This window comes from Chelonia mydas, chromosome 10 (genome assembly GCF_015237465.2).
Source record: "Chelonia mydas isolate rCheMyd1 chromosome 10, rCheMyd1.pri.v2, whole genome shotgun sequence".
In the NCBI taxonomy this organism is placed as follows: Eukaryota; Metazoa; Chordata; order Testudines; family Cheloniidae; genus Chelonia; species Chelonia mydas.
In genome coordinates this window covers 2,066,013-2,093,732 of record NC_051250.2, presented here as the reverse complement: position 1 = coordinate 2,093,732, position 27,720 = coordinate 2,066,013, and the positions used below count along the sequence as shown (strand labels likewise).

At 48.7% G+C, this 27,720-nt stretch overlaps 1 protein-coding gene and 1 long non-coding RNA gene across 4 annotated transcripts in view; one reads left to right on the top strand and one right to left on the bottom strand.

Annotated features, from left to right (window-relative positions):
* DCTN5 (dynactin subunit 5) overlaps positions 1-14,021 on the top strand; it is a 15,325-nt gene extending 1,304 nt beyond the window's left edge. Inside the window, exons 2-8 of one of the 3 annotated variants that reach the window (XR_005227064.2) lie at positions 945-1,013; positions 2,674-2,792; positions 5,638-5,749; positions 8,421-8,523; positions 9,460-9,551; positions 11,584-11,732; positions 13,587-14,021. Coding sequence is in view for 1 of the 3 variants with exons in the window: in XM_037910766.2 (XP_037766694.1) it covers positions 945-1,013; positions 2,674-2,792; positions 5,638-5,749; positions 8,421-8,523; positions 9,460-9,551; positions 13,587-13,607 (516 nt within the window). In the remaining 2 variants the exon portion in view is untranslated. Of the gene's footprint in view, positions 1-944; positions 1,014-2,673; positions 2,793-5,637; positions 5,750-8,420; positions 8,524-9,459; positions 9,552-11,583; positions 11,752-13,586 lie in introns of all 3 variants that reach the window. The other 2 variants (XR_006284149.1, XM_037910766.2) reach the window with 2 other exon arrangements.
* Positions 6,580-27,720, bottom strand: LOC119567184. The gene is made up of 4 exons (XR_005227065.2): positions 27,657-27,720; positions 24,492-24,674; positions 7,657-7,753; positions 6,580-7,082 (listed from the first exon to the last, which is right to left on the bottom strand). It is a non-coding gene; the product is annotated as an uncharacterized LOC119567184 (long non-coding RNA).

The window sequence follows — 27,720 nt, the reverse complement described above, 5'->3', positions numbered from 1 at the left end:
ACTATCTTGAGTAACTTAATATTTCCAAATTTTGCCACCTCACTGTTCATCCCCTTTTTCCCATTATTTATGAATATGTTGACAGCACAGGTCTCAGTATAGCTTCTTGGGCGGCCCCTGCCATTTGCCTATCTCCATTGTGAAAACTGATCATTTATTCCTGCCCCTTTTTCCTATCATTCAACCAGTTACTCATCCATGAGAGAACCTTCCCTCTTATTCCGTGAATGCTTAGTTTGCTTTATTTCCCAGAACTCCCACAGGAGACATGGCTCCTACCCTAAAGAGCATCCAGTCCAAGGCTGGTCTTGACAGATCGGTGTGGGAGGATTGCAAAGCGGACAGGAGGATGCGGGTCCTGGTCTCTGCGTCTGTTCTAGGTGCACGCAGGTTTTGGTGTACAGGGCATCTGGGCAACCCTTGCCTGTGGGAGCTCCCACTCCAGAAGAGCAGGCTGCACTGGGAGGCCCAAAGGAAGGACTTATCTGAGATTTTAAAAGTCTCTTTTTCGTCTTAGTAGAGTTTTTGTTTTTCCTACTTGCAGGCCACCAAATCGGGGGCATTAGGAGAGAGGAGTATGACAAGTGTTATGGCCTAGCACATCTGTCACTTCTTCTTTGTATTCTTTAAATTACAATATTACAGTCTTGGAGCAGAGTCCCAATGGAAGATTTACTGCCAGAAGAGAGTCAGAACAAGAGATTCAATGGAGGACAGTTGACTATTCAGCTGATACTACATTGGATCTTGCCTAAGGACTAACATCCAGGAGTCCTGGAGGCAACGTGAAAGCATTCTGTTTTCAAACTGTGTGTTATAAAATTCTATAATGAAGGTTCATTATTATAAAGGACCCCACACAATCCACAGATATAACAAGACGTTTGTATCACAAGGCTGTATTTCTGTCACTGATCGTCTCTCTGTCTCTTGGTTTCCCTCAGGCATCTGGCAACAAAGTCAGCAGACAGTCAGTGCTCTGCGGAAGCCAGAACATAGTTCTGAATGGAAAGGTGGGTAATTTTTGTAAAATCAAGCATTTCTGTGGTTTACAGTCAAACTCTCATGTGATAAATTGTATAATCAACTGTTTGACCACACTTTGATTTGTTATTAAATATAGTCAAGGCCAAATACCCAATGTCAGTTGGATTTATTAATATGATACAGGGAAAAGGTTCTGCACAGTACAGTCTCCGAGAAGCCATGCCATGCAGTGATGTTACATTCACCTTATGCTAGTGGTGTGCTCCCCAAATTACACATTTTAGCTGGTATTATTTATATGATGAGTTTACAAGTTGTATGTCTCTTTACATGTCACTAAAATCTAACCTGTCAGTTCCATCCCTGCCCATCTTGCCTAATAGCCATTGATAGACCTATACTCCATGAACTTATCTATTTCTTTTTTGTCCCAGTTCCCTAGTTTCTTGTCCTGTTCCTTCCTTATCTTTGCTTTGGATACTAGCATTCAAGGTACTGGTCCGTGAGGGTACTTTGCTAACTTGTACTAAGACATACAACAAACTTATCTTAATTTTTGATGTTTCTTAACTACTTATACCAAATGCTTACTTCAGCAAATGCAAGTAGTAGTTATGGGATACAGAGCATAATTGTACAGGGTTATGGTATAGGCCAGTTTAGATTATATTACTGTTGCAATATTTGGGCTTACTATTAGTGCTTAATGCATACTTTATATATATATATATATGCGCGTGGATAATAGATATTAATATGATATATGTTTGTTAGCCAGCATATATTAGTCACATTGCACAAGTAGCTTCCTTGCAAATGAGCTTTACATTTCTAACCCTTTGCCTTTCACATTATTTTTCTCTCCCAGATTTAGTTCCTGGTGCTGTGTTCTTCTAGTGCAGTTCTCCTGATTCATCTCTCACGCTTATTTTATTAATCACCATTGTCATTCTCTCTAATATTTTTTTTCTCTCACCTGGGAGGAAGTGTTAACTAATGTTTCGAACAGGATTCATAGATTCCAAGACCAGTAGGGACCACTGTGATCATCTAGTCTGACCTCCTGCATAGCACAGGCCACAGAACTTCCCCAAAGTAATTCCTAGAGCAGAGATTTTACAATAATATTCAATCATGATTTTAAAAATGTGGGTGATGGAGAATCCTCCACAACCCTGGGTAAATTGTTCCAGTGGTTCTCACAGTTAAAAATTTACACCTTATTTACAGTCTGAATTTATCTAGCTTCAACTTCTAGCTGTTGGATCAATTGCAGTACTGGGATCCAAAATCTCTGCACTCACTGTGTAGCCTTTGGGCAAGCTGCTTAACCTTTCTGTGCCTCAACCTGCCTATTAGTGGAGTGGAAATAAGAACTGACCCCTTTGTATGGTATCTTGAGGCTTCATTAATTTGTCTTGGGATGCTCTCATGAAAGGGACTTTAGCAGTGAATCTGCATTTTCTATTCTTATTCATGTGGTTTGCTCTATAGGGCCACAATTCATACACTAATATGTGCTAGTGATACAAGTTGGTGTTCCTTGGGCCCAACTGAGCCCTGCTGTAAGATATAATTTCACTGAAATTACACTAGTGCTCAGTGTGGCCCCATATATTATAATAAAGCTACTGAAAACATTGGCAGAACTTGAACTCATTTGGCTCTGTTTCTCTTGGTACCTAGACGATAGTTATGAATGATTGTATTATTCGTGGTGATCTGGCAAACGTAAGAGTTGGACGCCACTGTGTTGTGAAAAGCCGCAGTGTCATCAGGCCGCCTTTCAAGAAATTCAGCAAGGGGTAGGAGTTTATATTTCTTCTGTGCTATGCTGTGACGCTTGTTAAACTGAAAGGTGAACTTAGAAGCTTTGGATTTGCTAAGAGCTGAACTCAGGGGACTGTTTCTCTTGCTACGGTTTTGCATAAATCCTCCTAAGACAGCATTTTCTCCTGTTCCCTGCTCTGCTTTGTGGGTCAGTAATCCTGTCAAATTGCAGCATGGAAATCACTAGACTGAACTCGGACATGTAGATGAAGGAGAGGCTGACCTGTTTATTTAAAATGTACATATTTGCCATCTTTAAGTCTAAATATATTTTGCTAGTGGTTTGGATTCTTAAACAATTCTGTTTAAACTTTTCAGTTCACCTTTTAAAAATACTTACTCATTTTCTAAGTCCTGAATGCGGCCTGGGACTAGCACATACTCTTCCAATGCACCTCCACCAGATCTAACTATATTAATACCATATTTTAATAATGTCTATAAAGGAAGAGTCTTGCATTGTACAATATACATCTCAGATCTCTGGTACTGGAGATAGCCACAGACGCCAAAGGACAAATAAACAGAACCCTACAAATAATATTCCAGCCTATTATTTGTAGGGTTCTGTTTATTTGTCCTTTGGCGTCTGTGGCTATTTAACGTGCATGGAAAAACATCCCCAAACTGATCCATCAGGCTACTATACTTCCTTCTTTCAAGACCAGCCTTTGCCCTGGATGCCTATAGGAAATCAGCCAGTTAATGATAGCTAGATTGTAGAGTAGTTGAGCATACCAAGTGGTTGCTTATTTGTAACAGAAAAAGATGTGTATCTAAAAATGTGTGTTTGTATGTTACTTGTCATGTGTGGCCCAATCCTGCAATGAGAGGTGGACTAGGGATCCCTGCAGTCACATGAAGCCCCATCTGAATGCAGTGATTGCTCATGTATACACATTGCAGGGTCCAGGGCTTTAGATACCATATTCCAGCCATAGGCTCCCAGGGTTGAGGAATTTCTAATATAAACTGCATGCTTGAAATTAATTTAACTTTAAAATGCCCTGTCAGACTGACTTTCTGCATCAAAAGAAGCAAAATGGGCACAACTCTTTTTTTTTCCCCCTTTACAGTGGGTCTCTTATGACCCACTCGTATCTAATACCTTGACTGAAGCATTGGCAAAAGAAATCCCTAAAGATTCCCATGTCTAAATGCACACTCAACCCACTGGCCTTTATTTACATCTAATCTGAACATAGAGCTGTCTGTTGGGACCATGTATCACCTATAGATATTTTGAATTAACTTTCGTACCTAGTCATGGGCTATTATGGCTTTCTCGATGTTTATCAGTAGATGGCCGCATAAGGATTAAAATCACTTAATCATTCTGAACTTTTAGATTTCATTGATTTATTCTTCTCATTCCCGCTTCCCACTCCGGCTCTTAATTCAAAATGCTTTAACAGGCAGCTGACCTAAAGCTCCTAAACAGCACATTAAGCCCAGAAAATGTCAGACTTTGTGTGTTCAGTGTCCTAGCTGCTTGCTTGAAATTTAATAGTTAAAATTCAGTATTCAAAAGAGAACAGATTTAATGTTTTTTTTTCTCCTGTGGAGTTTCAAATACAGATAGTTGCTTCATTATTTGAGCCCATTTGTGACAACCAGAGAGGTACCTCTGCCCTGAAAAGCTTATGGTCCGTTGGGGCAGTATCACAAACCAGTTAGTGTTAATGCTTTATTCAGCCATAGCCAGCTCTCAACCTCAATCCCTGTTCCTCAGGCACAAGTGACATGCAGGGAACAAAACTGGAGTGCGTCATGTGCTGACAATCTCTGGCCAGCAGCTCAGACAGCATAATTTAGAGCAACTCTTGGGCTGTGGTTTTAGGCCCCATCCAGTCCCAGGAGCAGAAAGGGGGTTTAGAGCCACTTTTTTCCACCTTCCTTCCTCTAAGCAGAGCTTAGACAGACCCAGGGATTCAGACCTTAAATTGTTTTTAAAAACACCATCTTGGTGATATTTTCATATGACCACAGAATCTTCTACTGTGACTGTTACAAGGTGCCTGGTTTGTAAACAGTTGCAGGACACAGTTTAATTCATGAGCAAATGAATGAGCACAGTCCTTGGCTGTGCCCCTAGGGATGTCCTGCTCGAATGTCCTCCAATACTCAACTTCTCAGGAAGTGCCCTAGAATTGAAGTGTCTGGTGCACTAGTAACACAGACCCATTAAAGAGCTGCTGGAGTTAAAAGGCAGCAATACTTCAAGTTTGTAACAGTGGAGCTGGAAGGATGGTCCAGCGATTAGGGCACTAGCCTAGGACTTGAGACCCAGGTTCAATTCCCTGATGTACCACTGGCTTCCTGTGTGACCTTTGGCAAGCCACACAGGCGCTCTGTACCTCGGTTCCCCATCTGTCCAATGGGGAGAACTGCACTGCCCTGCTCATGGGGATGTTGAGAGGATAAATACATTAAAAGATTGTGAGGTGCACAGATACTGTGGCGACGAGGGTCAGATAAGCACCTCAGACAGAATGTCCATGAAGTCTTGGCTGGCAGGACCTACTTGGATCCCTGCAGGCTGGTTTGGCTTCTCCTTGTGTGCCCTTCCCCCTCTCTCCCTGCACTAACGCCTATTGCAAAAAGTTAATGGTTATCAGTTGGCTTGGTTTGAAAAGTTGCTTGATCATCATGAGGAATTAATATGAAATGCACCATTTCTGACCAGATCTGTCTTGGCTCCAGGCCCTGCCTTTGGCAAGCTGGTGGGGGTAGGGACACTTACATGATTTTGGGTTTAATGCTATTGTGGATTCATCGGTGCTGCAGAGCCTGAGCAAATAACCCCTTCTCCTTCTCCAGAGTTGCTTTCTTCCCTCTCCACATCGGTGATCATGTGTTTATAGAAGAAGACTGTGTTGTCAATGCAGCCCAGATCGGCTCCTACGTTCACATAGGCAAGAATTGTGTCATTGTAAGTACGTGTGGTCAGTCTTCTTTCTTTAAACCCCTCAAATACAGTTAAGAACTTGTACTTCCTTTTGCTGGTTCAGAGCATCAGGGAAATTCCCATCCTTGGGTTAAGAGAGATGGACTAACTTTGGATTGGACCAAAGGTTTCCATACACTGGAACAGATGCTAGCCAGGGGTGATTTGTATTGCTATGGATGGTCCCCACTTTGACTCTCCTCATGTAATACCCCCTCCCTCAGCTTGGAGCTTGAAAACTCTTTGGGGGCAGAGACTGGGCTCTTTTGTATTGAGAATGCTTCTGAAGCGAAGGAGCTACCAAAACCGTAACTGGTCCCTCAGGCTTCTGGAGCTTAGCGTGAGGAGTCTGTGCTGGACCTGAGTGCACCTCTGTTGCATGCCTTCCAGTCAGGTGTGTATGCGCTCTGCTCTACAACAGAGCTTGAGATTGGGCTTTGGGGAAGGGCAGAACACACACAGCTGACTGGGAAACAGCAGGTGCTAGGAGTGTTCTGGAACTGGCACAGTAACTGAGGTCTAGGAAGCCTTGAATAATAGGCCTAAGGCAAGTGTGGAGTCACTTGTGTAATTGATTATGCAGTTAGTATACACTGCCTTATTTTAGTTGAGAACAACCTCTGGAGTCTACATTTATACCCACTGATAATGCTAGATCCTGCAGCCTACTCAGCTGCTTCAGAGGGAAAAAGGCAGCCAGCTGGTAGTTCAGATTAACCGATACACCTTATGCCAAACATGTGCCCATAATACTAGGTCTTTATCAGACATCAAACACTGCAAAGCCACATTGCCTTCTGCTCCATAGAAACCTGGAGTTGGGGAGGTGCCAGCATGTACTGCCTGGAAATGATCAAAGCTAGATGGGAAGGCAGGAATGAGCCAGTGGTATGAAGAGGGAAGAATGCAATAATGTCTTTAAATGGCTTGATGCTGACAGGCGGCAAAAATGGGGGTGGGTGTAATTAAATGAGGTAAAAAGGCCCTTTCTGAGAGCTGTGACCTTATTACCTGAGACACAGAGTTCCTAATATGGAGGGACACGCACTTAGGTTTCAGTTCCTCAAGGAAAATGATGGCTACTTCTCCACTGTCTGGTTTATTCCCCTTCCTTGCAGCACATGGCACCTTCAGTTTCTTCTCTCCAGGAGTAGCTGGTGCAGGCAGGAGAGGCCCCAAGGGCTCCTTTCTCAGAGCCAGTGTCCTAGGGGTATCTCTCTCCCTCTCACAAGTCAAACCAGGCTGGAAGACTTTAGAAAAGCCTCATGAAGGAACTGACATACCATGATATTGTGAGGCCTCTATAGCTCCTATCTGCCTGTAATGAATGGCCAAATAACGACTCCCATTAGAAATGGCTTTCTGTATCAGTTGGCAGTTTATCATCAAGATTAATGTGCAGTTTGCTGTATCATCATTCGGATAAATGAATGTATAGAGCATTAATTGCTAATCTTTTCAAACAGGCTCCCAAGTGTCTTTGAACAGGGTGACTCTTTCAAAAAGGTTAATGTCCTGAGTTTCATTAAATATTGCAGCAATTTCAGTCTAATCGCTGTTGCCTGTTTCAAAGACATGCTTGTTCTTTTCAAACATTGCGTTTACACAAGGCTAGACAAGTGGACGTCCCTATTAATTGCTATTTGTTTCTGGGCTTTGTCTTGCTCTTTAAGCCAAATAAGAGCAATTGGGTTATCAGCACGCATTAGCAATTGCTGATGTCAGGGTATCCAGAGGAGAGAGTGCTTTTCATGGAGGTACAAGTGGAGCTCAGCTCAGCTCCGATATAGATAATGCCATACCGTCAAGGTTATTGAGTACTGCAATGGGGAATATTTTGCCCAGTTACTGCATGGGTAGGACTATCAATTCCAACTTGAATATCTACTTACCTGAAGTGGCTTCTTTTAATATGCAAATCCCTACTATGCATTTATGAGGAAAACACAGTTTTTCCACACAAGACAATCTCTGCTAGTACGTGTTGATCTGTAAAACATTAAAGTTTGCGATGTATGTTAACGCACAAGAAGTTATTGTTGGCCAAAGCTACATAAAACATTTTTATACCGACTCAAAGTGTATGAAAGCAAATAGAAAAACTAGTAACTCTTACTGAATGCACTAATGATTTCTAGACTGCCAGCATGGCACTAAGGGCTTATCGAAACTAGAACATTTTTGCTGCTTTAATTGTGCTAATATAATTTAAGGGGCATTTGCTGTTGTGTGTGGATGGAGTATAAGGGCAACATATCAGTACAGCTGATTTTGCTTCCCAAATCAGATATAAGCTATACCAGTATAAGGTAGCTTTATCCAGTATAACTGCATCCATATTAGGGCTTATACAAGTACAACTATTGGTTTTGTTTGTTTGTTTTTTTAAAAAAAAATCACACCCCTAACCAACATAATTATGCTGGTATAACTTCTAGTGTAGACCAGGCCTAATAGTGAAATCAGCAATCAGAGCTTAGAGGAGAAGAACCCTGGGTTGCAGGCAGACATCTTGCTCCTACAGACAGCCCTCGTGTTGACTTTGACTAATAAAGAGCAGTCAGACTAGCTTTTGAATATTAGAGACACGAGTAGGAGTAAGACAAAGTGTGGTGGTGGTGTTATACAAACAAACAGAATCCGGTCTTTGTTTTAGGGTCGTAGGTGTGTTCTGAAAGACTGCTGCAAAATTCTAGCCAACACAGTTCTACCCCCTGAAACTGTGGTCCCGCCTTTTACAGTCTTTTCAGGCTGCCCAGGTAAAGTCCATTTAATTTTACTTCCAGTATAAATTCAGCTAACTTGTATCCTGATATTTAAAAGAAATACAACACCCTGATGTGGAGAAGGCCAGGTAGGCTCCTTAGTTGCACTGTCTTATAGTAATAGAGTTGGGGGGGAAGTGCTCAGTGAAATGAAAAGTAACAATTCTAACCAATGGACCTCACTGTCTCAGGATATTATTGGGACAGGAGTTTAGTAGGAGTAAGCATAGCATCTGCGCATTCAGTAGCTAGGTTAATGTGGCTAGCTTGTTAGTCTGATTGCCAGCTCGGACCATTCTTAGTTACAGAATCACTTCCCATCAGAGCTCAGAATCAGCAACATGACCGATCAAGCATCCAGCATTCCACAAGCAGTTCTTCTTTGGCATCAAGAAAGAGTCTCCTTCTCTTCTCTCCCATATGCTCTGGATTTGCAGGTGCCTCCATAAACACAGCTGGAGAGAATTCTGTTAGACCACTGTGCATGTGCTACATATATGGGCAGATGCTCCTGTTAGACTACCCCTCTGTGCTGGTACAGAGCCCACCCCAACAGCACTGCTGGCCATACTGGAGGTGTAAATGTTCCAGTCATTTGGAAACAGCAGTGGGGAAAGGTCAATGTAACCTTTGTTACTAGCCTTCCTTTAGGAAAGAGCTTTCATGACCCTTGTTTATCTAGGATGGATGTAAGCTATTAAGAGATCTAGCTGGAGACAGACTGCCTTACTGCATCTCTTAGGGGATCATAGGGGAACCCGCACTTTTGTATTGATCTATATGAGAGCAGTGTCCCTACACAAGCCCATGGGTTGCTGTTTGCTCTGCAGTATATAGAGCATAAATACTAGTGGAGAAGCTGAATAAAACTCTTCAGGCTCATTGCTTCCCAAGAGAACACTTGCATTCATGCTCTTCTTGGTTTTTCAGGGCTCTTCTCTGGAGAACTCCCAGAATGCACCCAAGAGCTGATGATTGATGTTACAAAGAGCTATTACCAGAAGTTCTTGCCACTTACTCAGGTCTAGTAGCCTATTTACTGTGTTTCAGAGAAGTAAAGGCACTACAGGGAACTCTGGGGGATGGGAGGGATGTTTAGTGAGCTCTGCTGTTTGGAATGGCATGTCCCCGCTCTGTGCTATTAACACTACAGCTCCAGCAAGCAGAACCTTGTGAAACGTTGCTATGTCATGTTTAAACTTTGTATATTTGCTCAAATGTATTTCATTCCATGTTGTCTGGGAGGTGTGCCATTCGACGTTTTGGGGTTGGAGTGCAGTTACAATTCCCACTAGATTAATGCATCCTGCTGCAACTGAGCAATGAGGCAGGATCCTACTGTAAATACTTCCTAGCCAAAGTGAATTGCACACATCTGTTCTATTCAGCCTCAAAGCCATTGTGTCTGACTGTTAGAAATAACCTTAGTTCTTGAACAGAGCGGCTGTGTGGCCAACATCTTCATTAAGGGCGACTACTGTAAATACTTACTCTGTCCAAGTAAGAGCCAGGATTTTCCTTCATCTCTCCTCTAGCCCATGGACCGAGATTCTCTCCCACACTAAGAATAGAACATCCTCTGCCTCCCTTGGCTACTGAAAGGTTTGAAGCAAGCTTAGCTTCCCCGACTCCTACCCCACAGGCCTATGGGCAGAGTCTTGGCTTTCTCTGCCCTGTGTGAAGGGACACGTCTCATCATCTGGTTACTTCCAGCAGTAGGGACATTTACCTCCACTAATCCCAGATGCCTTGCAGGGTTAGTTTTCATGGCTGATGCCCATTTTCCTTCTGAGCATCATGCAGCTCAGAGTCAGATGGGATTATGGAAAGAGGATGCCCTCTGCTGCATTGAATTATCTGGAACCAGAAGTGGGAGCATGTGGCATTTGTCCAGGGTTGCAGTGCTGCATGGGGCACAGCCTGTTGGCAGCTCTTACTTGCAATGTAAAACTAACATGAAAAAATCAAAAATCCCTAGAAAAAGTGGAGTGGCATTTTGGAATTTGTTCAGACGCTAAACATAATTCTTATGGAGGTAGCCTGTGTGCCTAACTCACATAAGGTACAAACTCCACACACCTGACTCCTGTTGGGTGGGCCCTGCCAAGGATAAACAGAGTCTCCTCTTGTTAGATTGTATTCAAACTTAACATTACCCCTTCCCTGCTGAACGTGGGGGCCTCTGTAGGGTATCTTACATGGACCGGGGAGCCAGGGTGCATGGCAATAGTGTTGTAGGCATGCAGTGGTGAGAATAGTAGCGACGGGCCTTTAGCTGTGTTGTCTCACGTAGGGCTCTGACACACATTAACTAGCAGCTATATAAATACTAAGTGTGTTGTAACTATGGTTAATCAAATGTAACACCACTGTCTGGTTTGTTTGTATTTTTTACTGTACATAAATTAAAAGCCTCTTATATGGGTCAAGTGACTTGAAAGTTGTAACTTTCCAAGTCCAATTGCTCTGAAAGCAGAGTAAGCTTTCTGCCAAGGGCACTGAGTTCCTGCTGTGTTGATGGACTCATTCCACATTCTGTTGCTCAGAGAGAGGCACCTGAACGATTTATTACCAGGCATTTAGTTTGAGTGCATTAAAGAGCCTCTTGCATCACCAGAAACAGAATAACTTGTGCTGTTGCTGTCTGTTTCACCTGTATACCTAGAAACAGAAAAATAAAATTCTAGGGCCACTGACAGGAAACTGTCCTGAAACACTCTGATAAACACTTACTGATCTTGCACAAAACTATTCACTCAGCTTTAATGTGATAACAGGCCCCAGCCAAAAAAAGACTACTAACTCCAGCCAGGCAGAGAACAGAAGGTGGGTATAAACAGTTGATGAAGGTAAGAACCTTCCAATTTTGCCAAGTAGCAATTAAAAGAGGCAGAGGTAAAGGCATCCTTTAAAAACTGGAATTCCAACCCGAATGAGGAAAATAGAAAGGACCATAAACTCTGGCAAATCAAATATAATTAGGCAAGTCAAAAAAGAATTTGAAAAGCAACTAGCAAAAGACACTAACAGCAATTTTTTTTTTAACTATATCAGAAGCAGGAGGCCTCTCAAACAAGCAGTGGGGCCACTGGAAGACTGAAGTGCTAAATGAGCACTCAGGGAAGACAAGGCCAGTGCAGAGAAGCTAAATGAATTCTTTCCATCAGTCTTCACTGCAGAGGATGTGATGGAGATTCCCACACGTGAGCCATTCCTTTTTAGGTGACAAATCTGAGACATTTTCCCTGATTGAGGTGTCAGTAACTGAGTTTTTGGAACAAATTGATAAATTAAACAGTAATAAGTCACCAGTATCAGATGGCTTTCACCTACGAGTTCTGAAGGAACTCATGTGAAATTGCAAAACTACTGACTGTGGCATGTAACCCATTGCTTCAATCAGCCTCTGTACTGGGTGACTGGAGGAGAGCTAATGTGACTGATTTTTTTAAAAAGGCTTCAGAGATAATCCTGGCAATTACAGGCTGGTAAACCTAACTTGAGTACCAGGCAAATTGGTTGGAACTCCAGTGAAGAACAGAATTACCAAATACACGGATGGACATGATGTGTTGGGGAAAAGTCAACAAGGCTTTTGTAAAGGGACATCGTGCCTCACCAATCTATTAGAATTCTTTGAGGTTGTCAACAAGCATGTGACTAAGAGTGATCCAGTGGATATAGTGTACTTGAACTTTCAGAAAGCCTTTGCTTAACAGCTTTTGGTACAGGACCTTGTCAAAGTGAGCAGTCATGGCATAAGAGGGGAAGTCCTCTCATGGATCAGTAACAGGTTACAAAATAGGAAACAAAATAAATGGACAGTTTTCAAAGTGGAAAGTGGTAAATAGCAGGGTCCCCCAAGGATCTGTACTGGGACCAGTGCTATTCAACATTCATAAATGATCTGGCAGAAGGGGTATGCAGTGAAGTGGCAAAATTTGCAGATGATACAAAGTTACTCAAAATAATTAAATCCAAAGCTGTGAAGAGTTACAAAGGGATCTCTCAAAATTGGATTACTGAGCAACAAAATGGCAGGTGAAATTCAGTTTTTGGTTTAAACCCACTTCCAGAGGTCTCTTAACACTTTGGTCCTGCATTGGCTAACCAGATCCATTCAGTGGGTGCAACTGTATTTAAGTAAAGTTTAAGAAACCCTGTGAAACTGGGCCTGGAGCCAGATGTTGCTGGAGGCTTAAAGAGCTTTACTGTACATTTCTCTTTGGGTGACCTTGCCTGAGTTTAGTGTGATGAAAAGGTGACAATGGGCCAGGGCCTGCTGCCTTTTCACCTAAGCAGAGCAAGTCAGATGTTCTTGGCATGGGAGGACATTGTGTCCTGTTGCTAAGTGAGCTTAACTGCTGAAAGGATTTGACCCTCCTGTCTATTCCCCTCATGGCCTCTCCATAGAAAAGCAAGAGTTATGTACTCTGCAGCTGTCAGGCATGTGCACATAGATTGACGCCTGGAAGATCACATGCCCAGACACACAAACTGCTGAGCTTCTTGCATGATCACATGGAAGTTAGACATGGAGTAGCTGCAATAACATGTTAAGTCACATTGCAGAGTGGCACCGATGCTACCAACCATCTCTTTGCTGACTGACCAAGGCAGCTCTATGCTTGGCAAGAGAGGGCCAGCAGAAGGGTCCAGCTCTATGCATGTTACCATGATGTCCATGTCTTCAGAGTCAACACCACACAGGGCATTTCACAAGGATTTCTTGATTGGTGATCACACCTGGGCATCGTGAAGTTAGGGGAGGAAGACTAAATAAAGGGGAAAACCCCTCTGGAAGATGGGAGCTACTTTTGGATGGTAGAATTAAGGGGGTGTAGTCAAAAGCCATTTGGATGAGTGAGGGGACGTGCCATGGCTCTCCATGCACCGGGATAGAGCTACCTGGTGCTGTGGGGTGTTAGCCCAGCTGTCCAGCCGGGGCCTGCAGGTGCAGGGCTGCCCAGGCACATGTCCGCGTGGAATCCCCTTTTATCATACTGAGCTGCCACGCTGCTGCCTCAATGACCATCTGTTTTGTTGTCTTTGTTAAGGTGGCCTCTGCCAGGGCCTAAAGACCAAGTCACCAGCGAAGACCTCACAAACGCAGCCCTGTTAAAATCCCCTAGATCTGGCCCTTTTAACCTCCGTCCTCTGGAGCATCGCTCTGTCCGGGCTCGTCTCTGAACCTCTACCTGCCGGTTGGCTGCACTAACTCGAATGATGAAGTGTTCCTCGGTTGGTGCCTGCCACCATTGCCTCCTGGGAGTTGTTGTTTCCTGGTGTCTACAATTAGCCTGACACAGTAGAATGAACCACAACTTCCAAGAGGAGGCTTTGCTGCACAGCTCTGGAGCAAACAGCCACAGTGGAGCTAGTTGGCTTTGGGGGCAATGGAGACTCCGCTACTGGATTCCTCTGTTCAGGAACCTTTCAAAAACATTCTCACTTGCTTAAACAATAAACCAACCCTGCATTCTGCCACCATACTGCTTTGTGGGCCATGAATGCCCTGCCCTCGACGGGCCAGGGCTGTTGGCAGCAGTACGCCCTGCTCAAATGCTTTGTTTGAAGTATAAACAGGGCTCAGAAACTTAACAAAAATCAGAGCTTTAGGAAGCTGCCTTCTCCCAGATTGTGCTTCCACGATAGCTGGGGTCAGCCACAAAGGAGATTTCACTATCACTCCAAGCCTTGTGGGCATTGTTTAACTGCTGGCTATCATGGGGCCCTGCTACAAGAGGAATGGGCCCCAGGAGCATTGGTGGAGGTCAGACCTGCTCTACAAAGATCAGAGCCCCCAGGGCTGGAGATTTCTTGGAACTAGTTGAGCCATTGGCTGCAATATTAGTGACTTGCAGGGCCTAGTGTTGGCTCCTAACCTGTGTCTAGCACTTCAGCTTCGGAAGAGCCATGAACTCTCAAGTCCTTTCTAGAAAAGATCTTAATGCGTCTAGCTTGAGGTACCAATTAGCCAGTATTTATTTAAATTTAGCAGTAGAGTCTCCTGGGAGGGGCCAGCTCACTGCTTATAAAGGTGTCCTGTATCAGCTGGGGCTGTATTTTGAGTCATCCTCACACTCCAGGGGTTACATGAAGCTGGTTTGGTTAATGGGGAGGGGAAACCAGGGCAGGGATATTTGTAAATTAACATAAAACCCTGACCTCACCCCTGTTTGCAGTTCATGCAAGCTGTTAGCAGTGAGCAGAGCTCCTAGCAAATTCATGGGGGCCCTAGGCCCAGCCAGCTCGCAGGGCAGAGCCAGGCACACCTGGCACATGGGCCTTTTTCCCTGTCATGGTATAAAGGGAGCAGGAACCCATTTCACTGGAACATGGAGCTTAGGTGTCCAGTGGCAATGCCCAGGTGCTGCAAGAAGCAGGCCTTTGGGCAGGTACCAGCTGATGTGGGCTAACAATGTCATTGTGCAAGTCTCTAGCTAGCGTGTGCTCTGCCCTGAAACAGAGGCAAGCTGGTTTGCATTTGCTGGGGAAGGGGAGGGGAGGTGCGTGCCTGCCTGCCACTGAGCAAAACAGCTCACTGCGGGCCAGAGGCGTTCCTTCCTGCATGGGCATCCATGGGAGAGGCACGGATTGCTCACCAGAGGGGCACGCAGGAGGCTGTTGATAACAATGACTAGAGTCTCAGCTGGACACACATAGCTGGGGGAGGAGGAATCACTTCTCCCACCACTACTGTTGGAGCAGAGCCCAGCATCCATCCCCAGCACCATAGGTCAGGTGTGAAGAGCGTCACCTTCATAACTGCAGGGGACAGTTGAGACAGCAGAATGGAACTGCCCAGTTTTGAATTTAGCCAGGATAGGAGTTAACTGCCCCTCCCCCCTTGCACAAAGCGCCATGCATCTTCAACCATCATGAATGGGGTAGGCACCTCGGAGGGAGCGGGAAAACAGAACTTCCAACAGCGTAGTGGCCCCAAGCACAATGCACCGAGTCAGTGCTGAGGGTTCTCTCCAAAGAGCCCTGCCCTTGACCAGTTCTTCCCCCAGTATCCCAGATGGGGTCTCTCACTCGCTCTGTATTCAGTCTCTTTTCTAATACAACTAGCAGTGCTGTTTGACAGTTTCAGTGCAGCTGTGCCCTGGGCTGACGGTGTCAATGACTCTTCCACCATAATCTCCAAATTTCCCCTCCACTCTGACCACTGCATGGCTCTCCTCTCCAGTGGATAGTCTGGAAGCAATGGACTGTACTAGATATGAAAGCCCATGGCCCTATTTGTCCTAGCACAACTTCCCTTAAGGCAAATGGGCATCCCAGACACGTGCCATGAGGGAGAAGAGAGACTTGTCTCTATTACACTGATTTTGCCATCTGCTGCATCAGAGAATGAGACACCAGCAAAAATAACCAAATAACTTCATAAAAAGGAAGCCAGCCACAGCACCTTGTGCAGTGATCATGTCTCACTAGGCGAGGCCTGGTCAGTAGCTGGGATCTGCAAGGAGCAGTGTTGGTAACAGTGATCAAGGGCGCCAAGGTGGGCTCACAGGCGGAGCTCTTAACTGCACAGTATTAGTGTGAAAAGAAAAGGAGTACTTGTGGCACCTTAGAGACTAACCAATTTATTTGAGCATAAGCTTTCGTGAGCTACAGCTCATCCGATGAAGTGGGCTGTAGCTCACGAAAGCTTATGCTCAGATAAATTGGTTAGTCTCTAAGGTGCCACAAGTACTCCTTTTCTTTTTGCGAATACAGACGAACACGGCTGTTGCTCTGAAACCAGTATTAGTGTGGAATGTGAGTTCTGCAGAGAGTTGCTTCTCCCAGCTTGTGCCCCTGGGGCAGGGAGTCAGTGTTTGTTTACAAACAGAGGCAGGGTGATTAAGATAAGAAAAGGCGGGTAATTACATTGAGGATCTGGCCTTGTAAAACAGGAATCCCTAGAGGGCGGGGGGAGCGAGGGAAAGAGAAGACCAGGACTCAGAAGAAATACAGTCAAGCCCTCTGAGCCAAGGTTAGGTTCAGAAACGAGGAAGATGGGAGGGGCATAAGTGAAAAGAAGGGGCCAAAACCCAGGGGAGGGATAGCAGTGGTATAAAGAAGTTCCCACTCTACCGTGAGTTGGCAAACCAAGCAATTCTGGTCTCGTCTGGAGGTTTCTGCATGCAGAGAACTGGGTTCTCCACCTGAAAACAGGAGCATTTTGAGTCCTGGGGAGAGGGGCGAGAGCAGAAGGGACAGACAAGTGATCCCTTTAGACCACTGTTCTCTGTGGAAATGTCACAGGGCTCCACCCCAAGCACTTCCATGCTTAGTCTTGGATCTGCACCCCCCAGCACTGCAGGGAGAGGAATTAGACATCCAGGGCACTGTCTGTGGGCGGGACTCCTGGCCCAGATGAATCAGCAGGGCTCCGATAATAATGCCTTTAAGCCCTGTACTGGGATCCTTCTTTCCTTTGGTTTTACGCAACCTTCCCTTTGTTTTTTGTCCTGCAGCAGCCAGTCGGTGCCCAAGCGCTGCTGCTGCGGCTGGTGCAGATTATTTATTAATATTGGTGTCGCTTTATTCTAGACCACAGATAGGGTGCCGCAAAGACAATAGCGCTTTGCGCCCTGATAACACACCCTTCCGCCCTGAGTAGCCTGGCAGCTAAATGAGACCAGACCAGCTGGCAGGCGGGCAGGAATTCCAGCCAGTGGTTATCTCCAGGCCCAGGGTGAGCCAAGGGCTCCTTCGCCCATCTCATTAGCTACAAGTGTGCTGCAGCTTTCTGAGCCTCGTCCATCATATCGCACTGGGCCGAGTTGAACTGTTGGCCCTTCAGTGCAGGGATCTGTCTCTATTCCACACAAACATCTTGGTGAACTTGCACGCAAGGCTCCTCACATGCATTTCCTACCGGTACAGTCACTGAAAACCCAGGAAATTGACAGCTAAGCCACAATTCCCTTGCCTTGGCTTCTACCCACCCTAATACCCAGCCACTTTTCCAGCTCATGACCAACCAAGAGAGGGATCCCAGGGCGAATCTCAGCAGCTTGAGCTCTGGGGTCACAGCTGACGTTTCCGTGATACCGGGGAGGGAGGGAGCCCAATGCGAGCACAGGGGGAAGGAGAAGCAATAGGATCAAAGCTCAGAGCAGCGGAAGCTGCATGTTTCTATATGGATTCAAGTTCAAGGAGGAAGAGAGCTCCTAAGAGACGTCCCCCAAGGCTCCAAGTCGATTGCTGTGTCCTGAGAAGGGCTGGGAGCTCCACACTGGGCCAGAGTCGTTTTGTTCTTTGCCAGTAATAACGGGGGAATTCAACTATCCCCATATTGACTGAGTGTAGCAGATCAAAGACTCACCACCGCAGTGCCTCCTGCTGGTTGTCCTGGGAATTAGCTCTTGTCCAGCTCCGGATCACCTCCTTCTGTCCCATGTCTCACCCGCCTTAGGCCCTCGTGTCCCTCCCAGACCCGGGTACCCTTTACCTTGGGGTTCTGCCCCACAGTACCCCCACACTCTGGGTCTCCCATCCCAGGGGAACCCACAACCCTGTAAACCCACCTCACCTCAGTGGCTACTGCCAGTCATCATCTAGCCCCCTTTCCCTGGGGCAGACTGCAGTGTAATGGCCACTCATCATTGCCAAGGGGAGGCTGGACCAGCTGCCTCTGCCTAACCCTGGGCTGCACCTCTGCAACCCCAGTACCTGCTTTGGCCTTTAGCAAGGCCTGCAGCCTGGGAACTTACCAGGCTGGAGCTCCCCAGCGCCTCTTACCTTTCCCCAGCCTGCTCTGCTCCCAGTACCCTGAGCTCCCAGGCAGTCAGGTCCTCCTCTGTCCACAGCTAGAGAGCGAGTCTGTAGCTCCTGGCCTCCAGCCCCTTTACCAGAGCCAGCTGGACCCTGATTGAGCTGGCCACACCTGTGGTCAGCTACTCACTCAGCCTCTCAGCTATTCTCACTCCTCTTATTTCAGGAGCGGGGTAACCACCCCGCTACACTGGGACATGTCATCTCAGGCCGGGATTCTAGACACCATTAATGGCTGTTTCTTGGAGCTGCCAGTCCTGGAACCCACAAGGGAAGAAGCAATTCTTGATTTAGTCCTAAGTGGTGCACAGGATCTGGTCCAAGAGGTGAATATAGCTCAATGGTAATAGTGACCATAATGTAATTAAACTTAACTATCCTTGTAGGGGGGGAATATCAAAGAAACCCACCACAGTAGCATTTAACTTCAAAAAAGGGAACTACACAAAAATGAGGTGTCTAATTTAAATGGAAATTAAAAGGAACAGTCATGAGTAAAATGCTTGCAAGCTGCACGGAAACTATTTAAAAACATCATAATAGAGGCGCAAACTAAATGTATCCCACAAATTAAAGAAAACAGCAAGAGGACCAATAAAATGCCACCACGGCTAAACAGCAAAGTGAAAGAGGTGATAAATTTTAGGTAAGTTCACGGAGAAAACATCTATCGGTGGCTATTAGCCAGGATGGCCAGGGATGCAACTGTATACTTCGGGTGACAGGAGATGGATCTCTTGATGATTACCTGTTCTGTTCATTCCCTGTGAAGCACCTGGCATTGGCCACTGTCAGAAGACAGGACACTGGGCTAGATGGACCTTTGGTCTGACCCCTCCTTATGAGGTGGAATCTCTTTCCCCCTGGCTTTTTCTCTTCTGTTTCTCCTATGTCTGCCGTGGGGATGGCAGGGATTTCAAACTGGGCCATGCCAGGTGACGGATGCTCCTCAGACAGACACTCGGGCACATTGCTCTGGCATTGCTCGGGCACATTGCTCTGCAGCCCAAGGCAAAGGCTCCCCTAACCCCCGACTAGGAATTACTGTGGCAGGAGCTTTCTCTTTCCGCTCCCCAGGCTCCTGGGCTCCCAGTCCCCTCTGCTTCTGCATGCCAGGGGAGCCCTGACTCAGTACAGATCAAACCAAACAATGGCTACCTAACCTGAGCAGCCCTCTGTGCTTCATACATAGAGAAATTGGTTTTAATCATAAGGGCCCCACCTGCCCAGCTAAACTGTCCCCCGCCTCCCTGTCAGCTATGGCGGTGGGGAGGGTCAGTGTCCCCAGGGCCTGGGCTCAAACATGCTACACAGGACACAGGACCCTGGCTGAAACAAAGGCAGGGATCAGCGTTAATGTCAGGAACCTGGGTCCAGCGCCCTCTGCCTCCAGCCCCCTGGATGCTTTGGGAGCCATACCCTCACATCATAAACAACCCCTTTCACCGGGCCTGGTCCGGGGGTCACACTCTGGCAATGCAAAGGCTGTAATTTTCTAGCACAGAACACTCCTGGCATAAAGCCAGTTGATCTCGCTCCTGCACCAGCAGCCCCCCTAGTGAGCAGGCATGCCAGGGAAGGGGGCTCCCTTAGGGGCCGTGCACTAGTACAGTAAGTTAGAGCACCCCCATGGCTGCTGTGACTCACCCCAGAACTGGGCTAGTGCAGAATCAGCGAGCTGTAAGTGGCCCCCTCTCGAGTGCAGCTCAGCGGCAGGCGGAATTCAGCACTCAGCCTGAGAGCAAATGCTGCCGATAGCCTTGCAGTTAAATGTAAAAACCCCTCCAGTATTCTGGTACACGTCAATCTCCAGCCTCCTAGCCCCCTGGGGCTGGCAGGAGTACCAGGAAACAGCCTGCCAGGCAAATTAACGTAGAGACCAAGCAAAGGGCTCATGTGGCCAGGAGCATTTGGCTTTTTTGCAAGATATCCCGGGAGGGTGTTGTCCTTGTCAAGAAGAAAAGGAGTACTTGTGGCACCTTAGAAACTAACCAATTTATTTGAGCATAAGCTTTGCATCCGATGAAGTGAGCTGTAGCTCACGAAAGCTTATGCTCAAGTAAATTGGTTAGTCTCTAAGGTGCCACAAGTACTCCTTTTCTTTTTGCGAATACAGACTAACACGGCTGTTACTCTGAAACCTGTCCTTGTCAAGTTGCCTCCACAGAGCTTCTCCCAGGCCCCTGCAACATTATTCTAGGCACAAAACAGGGTCTGTTCTTCCTTCCCCAAGAACACAGTGTCCTGTAATCTGAGCTGCGGCAGCCCTGCACGCAAAAGCCACACAGCTTTTCACAGGGAGGTGTGATCCCAGCTCCCCAGGGCTCACACCCTGATGGGAGCAGCAGCAGATGGGCACAGCACAGCTTCCCAGGGGCCAAGACCTGCCGTCCTCACAGTCAACACCCCAGTGAAGTCAGGGAAATCTGCCTGAGCCCAGACCCCAAGACTTGGCCTTTGGTACTTTCTCCTTGGTGCTGCCACGCTCTGTATTTCAGGTGACAGGGCTCCCAGAGTCCAGGGCCTGGTTTTATACCTTACTTTCACTATCCCTGATGCGACCAGAAGTGCCTGATTTACATTTTAGCGAGACGAGGTTGGGGCCGGATTTCCCTGTCGGGGTTAATGCGCCCTGCAGCCCTGGGAACCCTTTGCTAAAGCACAACCACCTGAGGGGGAAAGCGGTGAGAACCAGCATGGCCCAACCTGGGGGAAACGCGGAGAGTAAAACAGAGTAAACGGCAAAGCCCAAATCAGAACTTGCCCATTCTCAGGGGTTCTCAGCAACAAAGGGAGGGAGGCAGAAATCAAAGTGCCTGGTTTTAACCTGCCTGTGCCCTTTGGGAGGACTCCTGCTCCTGCCAGTCGCACAGGGCCCTTTGGAGCTGAGAATGTACCCGGTTACATTTGCCTGGGACAGACCTAGGCTTGCACTGCCCCGTCGCTCCACCACGCCCCATGTGGCCCATGGGGCTGCAGCAGTCCCCTGCGCTTGGCTCCTGGCTGCCAGGGCTGATCAGCATCTCTGCTTGCACTAGGAGCTGCGGGTTTGAATCCCTGCCCTACTCAAACCTAGCTCATGGCAACCCATCTGCCTCACTGCTAGCCTGAGAGATGGCAGGCCCTAGACACCAGGAGGAGAGACGCTCCGAGGTTGCTGCGAGTCCCTCACTGACCTGGCCCAGCCCCGCTGCCATCTCCCCTGAAGTGCAGCATCCCAGCCCAGTTTCACCGGCAGAGCCGTCGCCTGCCGGACGGTCAGCCCGCCAGGGCGGGGGTCTCTGCTGCGTGTTTGTGCAGTGCCAGCACAACCGGGCACTCACGCCTGCCGGGGGGCCTCCAGGAGCTACCACAGAACAAATAAATAAGAACATGAGCCACCAGGTCCGGCCATTAGGAAGCCCCTTGCTGCCCTCCTGGTTAAGGCTGATGTATCTGGAGCAGGCTGCCAAATGGCCCCTCCTGCACGCTATGAGCACCCAGTGCCCAGCGGGGAAATGCTGCCACGGTCACAGGGAAACACATTCCACAAGAGCAAGGGAACAGCCGAACCAGAACTGGCCGTGGCCCCGCCAGCCTAGTCCCCTCCTGTCCCTGTGACAGCCAGTGCCACATGCTCACCACGGAGAGGCACCCAGGGCACCTGACTGCAGAGAGCTCGGCCCCCGGGGCCGGAGGCCAGGCCTTGCCCTCCATCCCCCAGGAAGCCAGAGGCTGGAGGAGTCACGGCAGAGCAGGAAGGGAAGCCAGGGCCCCAGGCATGTCTCCAACGAGCTCCGTGCAGGATGGCCCCAGGGCTCCGTGATGGCAAAGTTCGTACGACCAGCTGGTCACGCCGGCCTGAGGCACAGGACGAAGGATGCTGCGGAGAAGCTCGGGGCTCCGTGGCTTTGTGACTGGCTGGGCCTGTTGCACCATACACCCCGTTACGAGGGACTGTGCCACGGGGGCGGGGAGTGGGGACTGGACAGGAGAATGCTGGCGTTGTGCCCGTTTCCTAGAGGTTTTGTGGCCATTTACCTCGAAACAAGAGCCCTCTTTCCACCACCTCTCCCTTTCGCTCACCCCCCCCCCCAGCTCCTTCCCCCCATTTCTGGCTCCCTTCCACTGACCTGCGCTAAAGTCATGAGCCTCCTGTGAGCCCGTCACCTTGGAAACGCGGAGTGGTCTCTGATGGTGGGAGCAGGTGCCTTTCCCACCCCACCCCCAGACAGGCCTCACGTCCAGCACAGGCCCAAAACTCGCCCCTCCTGGGCTGGCCTTTGTTAAACACATGAACAACATGACGACAGGCCAGCCTGAGCCCGGCCCACCCAGGCTGGGCTGCTCCCACAGTTCCCTGCCCTGCCCCAGACCCACGTCTGTTTCTCCTTCCTTACTCCCTCCAGGCTTAACACGGCCGGCAGGTGCTGGGGAACGGGGCCAGCCTCAGCCCATCTCCAGCACAGACCATGTACCCCTTCCTGTCCTGGTCCGACCCGTCACAGATGCAGCATTACAGACGTCACATCAAGGGCCAGTGAGCTCTGGTGACGAGGGCTAGTACCAGGGAGGGGGGTGAGGTGGGACAAAATATCTCAGTGTGAGAGAGTCCCTGTACAAAGGGCTGAACACAGCTGGGAGCGGGCCAGGTCTGAGCCCCCCAGAACGACAAACTCGTGACGCCCACACACAGGAGGAACATTAAAGCGAAGCAGCCCTCACCTGGATGACAACTGAGTGGGCTGTGAATGTCCCCAGTGACACACTGCAACTGACGAGCTCAGCAGGGCTCGGGTCACTGCTGGAGCCTGTCCTGAGACACCCAGGTTCTGGCCTGCAGCAGGGCCCCGTCCCTCCCCTCTGCTGTCCCCCTGGGCCCGGCAGCATTTCTACTCTGCCACCTCTGGAAACTGAGTCACAACCCACAAGGATGCCAAGCGGCCAGTTCCTACCTGACACTCGTCTAACACAACCCTCCGTTTCCTTGGCCACAGAGGGAGGAGGCAGGTGAGGTTGCAGTCAACTCTGGAGGCAGGGAGCCCAGATCGCTCTTCCTGGAAGAGCAGAAATAACTGACTGAACGTGAGACATTTCTGTTGAGAACAATGCTTTTGCCAGATGCACGGGTCAGTCTGCCCCAGAGACACTTCAGCGCCTGCTGTGCCCTGCAGTGGAGCCGGCTGGCTGCCTTATCGCTATGTACATGGGCTCCCTGGTGCAGAAAGCTTTCCATTACATCTCAGCTGCTGTCAGTGGGCCGAGCACCTCCCCCTGAACCACAGCAGCTGCCTGGGCCCAAGAGAAGAGCCTGGAGCAGGGGCAGGGAAATGCTCCAGAAGGGCTTTGGCGTTCAGGGCCAGGAGTCCGGGACTAGCCTGTCAGGTTCTCCCCCTTGGACTATCACATTGTCACACGGTGACACCAGAAAATCCCTCAGCAGCTAATGACGACAACACCTGGCTCTTAGCCGGTGCTGCATGGCATTCATGAATGACTTTTGCATTTCTGAGACCCATCTCAGAAACCTGCATGACCCACGTTAACCCAAATGGGCCTTCCCCCCTCCAGGGGCTACACCACGTAGAAGGCTGATGGGTCTGCTCATGCCTGCAGAGTAATACACCTACACTGTAGTGCAACCAGTGTTCATTATTATTGGTGTTACAGCAGCACCGGGAACCCCAGCAGAGACTGGGCCCCACTGAGCCGGGTGCTGCAGGGGCACAGGGCGAGACACAGGACTGCCCCAAAGAGCTGCCAGTCCAATGGGACAAGAGGCTCCTGCTCAAGATGCAGGGATACAGGGTCCACTGTCCAACCGGCACGAGGAGTCCTCACACCTCTACTCTCCTGCAGTGCCGTGCTCGGGGAGCAGGGAGACTGACAACGCTCGGCTGCCTCTCATCTTCCACCGAAGGAACTCCATGCACTTCCCAAACACACAGCCAAGGGAAGGGGGCCGGTGCAGTAAAAACGACCCTGTGTTCCCACTGTGCACACTACTGCTGCTGACAGGGTCAAAGGCCAGGCCTGTTCTGTGAGTGCAGGGCGCACGATTCAGGCACGATTCAGGGATCTGACTAGGGAACCGGCAGCTGCTTCCTGCCCCAAGGCCCCACAAGAGGGGACGTGGCCTGTATCGGTCACTCAGCTCAGGGTGAAAAGGCACCTGCCAGTCACAGTGCAATCAGGGCAAACCGATATCTCACCTCCAACACGGGTGACGTCAACTAATTGTTTTCTTTTCTCCCACTTGAAAAGACTGAGCAGAGATCACACAGCAAACAGAACCAGCACCTCCCTGGTCATTCCATCCACAGGGCACTCAAGCGAAGCAGGCCAGACGGCGGGCAGCCTGCTCCCAGGGCACCGCCATTTCCTGGGCACTGTCACTAGAAAGGCAGGAGAAGAAGAGGTGTGAAATGCAGATTTCAGACTCTGCCACAACCCAGCCTCCCCTGGGGTCAGCATCCTCTTAGCAGAAAGTAACCCTGGCACTGCCATGCAGGGTGAACAGCGAGGGGGGTGGCACCAGGCCCCTCCCCTAGGGAAGCGCAAGTCACTGTGACAGCCCAGGATTCGTACTGGATTTCACAATAACAGCAAATCACAGCTGCAAATGGCCCTTCATCTTGAGAAGGGGGTGAGCTGGTGGGGCAGTCCCTCCAACCTAGACAATGAACCTAGATCCCTTGGGGGCAGCACAGAAGGTAGAGACAGCCTTGGAGGGGCAGGGGCCAAGACGCACAGGTGGAAGACGTAACTAGAGAGAAACTGGCTACCCCTGCACCGAACAGACTCCAGAATGGACTCAGAGACAGGCTCCAGGGATGCCCCCGTTGTGGGGCAGGGGGCAGTATCCAGGCACACCCAGAGGAACCATAACAGCCTGGCAGGTCTGAGCCAGGTAACGGGGAGCCCAACGGGGAGGTGTCTGACAGGTGGCGTGGGCACGAGGGGGAAGGGGAAAGTGCTCTCTAGCAGTAAGGCTGTTCCCTTCCTGGTCGTGCACAAGGGACCTGCCCAGCTCTGTGGCAGGTCAGACTAGATCCATTTCTCTCCCTAGCCCATTTCTCTCCCTAGCTCTCCAGGGCCTCAGCCAGGGTTGAGGTAACGTCCCTGGAGGGAAGATGACCTCTTGTAAGCAGCAGTTGTAGAGAAACCGGGAGTTACCCTGGAGCTGTGCCTAAGAAGTGCCACCCAGATATTGGATGTGGTTGGCAGGGGCACCCCAGACCCCCTTCTCCTCCCCCCTCCCCAGGAGGGGGTTTGTAATCGGAGCCCCTTTGAAGTCACAGGCTTACCCTGCTCCCAAGGCCCACCCCTAGGGATGGGAAGGGCGTAGTCTGTTGTATCTATTCAGTGGGATCCTGCCCTTTGTTTGCCAACGTCCCCTTCATTCCTAGGTGGCTGCTGGCTTAGCAGTAACACACTGACTAGCCAGCGCCTCCTCGGGGGCTGCCCTCCGCCCATGCCAGAGACCTGACTGGAGGGTTTAATCTACTTACAACTGTTAGGATATAGATATTCAGGCCTGCCTGTAAAGGCCTATACTTTAAGAATGTAGGTCTATGTTTATCATTTAGCTAGTAATAGAGGTATACAAGAAAGAATCTGTGTAAGGGCCTTCTCTCACCGTGACAGTCTGGGGCCCTGTTCTTAGGCCAAGGCCTTTGGCTAAGCAGCAGAGGCAGCCATAAGCTGGGAAGCGACCGGTCACCTCCTCACATCCCAAACTAGTCAATCTGGGGCTGTTAGGAAGGTGATCCGATCTATCACCTCCAGAGAAAGGGAAGAGCCTAGAAGATGTAAAAGGAAATTTAGGTTGATAGTTTTCTGTCTGGTAAGAACTCACTTATCTATCGACACAGCTGGGAAACCCTTATGTCTTTATAGAGGTAGTTGTGAAATCCTCACTTCTGTATTGTTTTGTCATTATAGTTCCCACTTTGCTATTGTTTATTTGCATGGTCTCTGTCTGGTTCTGTGATTGTTTCCGTCTGCTGTATAATTAATTTTGCTGGGTGTAAACTAATTAAGGTGGTGGGATATAATTGGTTAGCTAATCATGTTACAATATGTTAGGATTGGTTAGGTAAATTTCAGTAGAATGATTCGTTAAGGTATAGCTAAGAATATTACTATATAAATTAGGGGCAAACAGGAAGTAAGTTGGGATTCAAAAATAAGGAAAAAGGAACTTGGATTTAAGCTTGCTGGAAGTTCTCCCCCATAACAACGAATTGTTTGCACCTTCGGACTTCGGGCATTGTTGCTCTCTGTTCATGCGAGAAGGACCAGGGAAGTGGGAGAGTGAAGGAATAAGGTCTTTAACAACAACTGGCAAATATCAACCTTTTAAAAAATGGCTCTGTGTGCATCCCTGCCAAAGGCACAAACCCAGGAGACAAGTCTAATTAGTAATCAATGGGGACCCGCCACTTCAGGCCTTTCCCATGAATTGACTTGGGTGGCCAATTACAAACTGATTTAATTGGCACTGCTGATGCTTTTGATCCAGGGTACCACTTATCATACATGCCCTTTCAAAGGGGGAGCCAGAGGTAGGAAGACAGAGATATGTGGGTCACTTCTGACCTTGACCATGTCTAGTCCAGTGACTTTGAGGTTAAAGAACTCGTAACTCAGCCACCTGGGGCATCCAGTGTCTGGCTCTGGGCAGGGCTCGACCTTTTGAACTCAACATGAAAGATTACACACCCTATTCCCAATCCTGGAGCTGTCCAGTCCCCAGAATTTGTGGCTGGATTGGAACTAGTGCTCTGGGGTACCCATCTTTACATCACACTACCTCTAAACTGTTTTTCCAGTTCACAAAACCCTGTGTGATCTCCAATCCGTGGCTCCCTGCTTCACCTGCAAACCCCCCATCCTCTGAGCCTGCACAGACAAACACCCCTAACTGGGGTCACTGGGCTCACAGTATCAGCATTCACACACCCTCCCTTGCAGCACCAGCGCTCTGCGACCTGAGCAGCATGTGGGGTAGTGGAACAACCATGGGCCTGGGAGCCAGGCATTTCCAAGACGTCTGCCACAAACCAAGTGTGTGGCCAGGGGCAAGTCCTTCCACCAGCCTGCATCACTTTCCCCATCGGCACAAGGGGATGCCTTCTGCTCTAGTCTGCAAAGCTGATGGGAGGATTCCTTGGCCTGTTATTAGCCCGGCCCTCCCACAGGAGACAGAAGCATTCCCCTGGGCTCGCTTTCCAAATTGACGTTCTTTCAAGGGGTTTCTCTGCCCTGCTCATCCTCTCTGGACAGATGGTGCCTCCTCTCCCCGAGTCAGCCCAAGCCATCGGGCTGCAAGGACAGTGTAGTGGCTGCTGGCAAGCAGCATTAGCCTCACTTACCACAACCCCAGTGGTCACTGGAAACTTGCTTAGGTAAGAAGCCCAGCTCTTGTGGTCAGTTTCC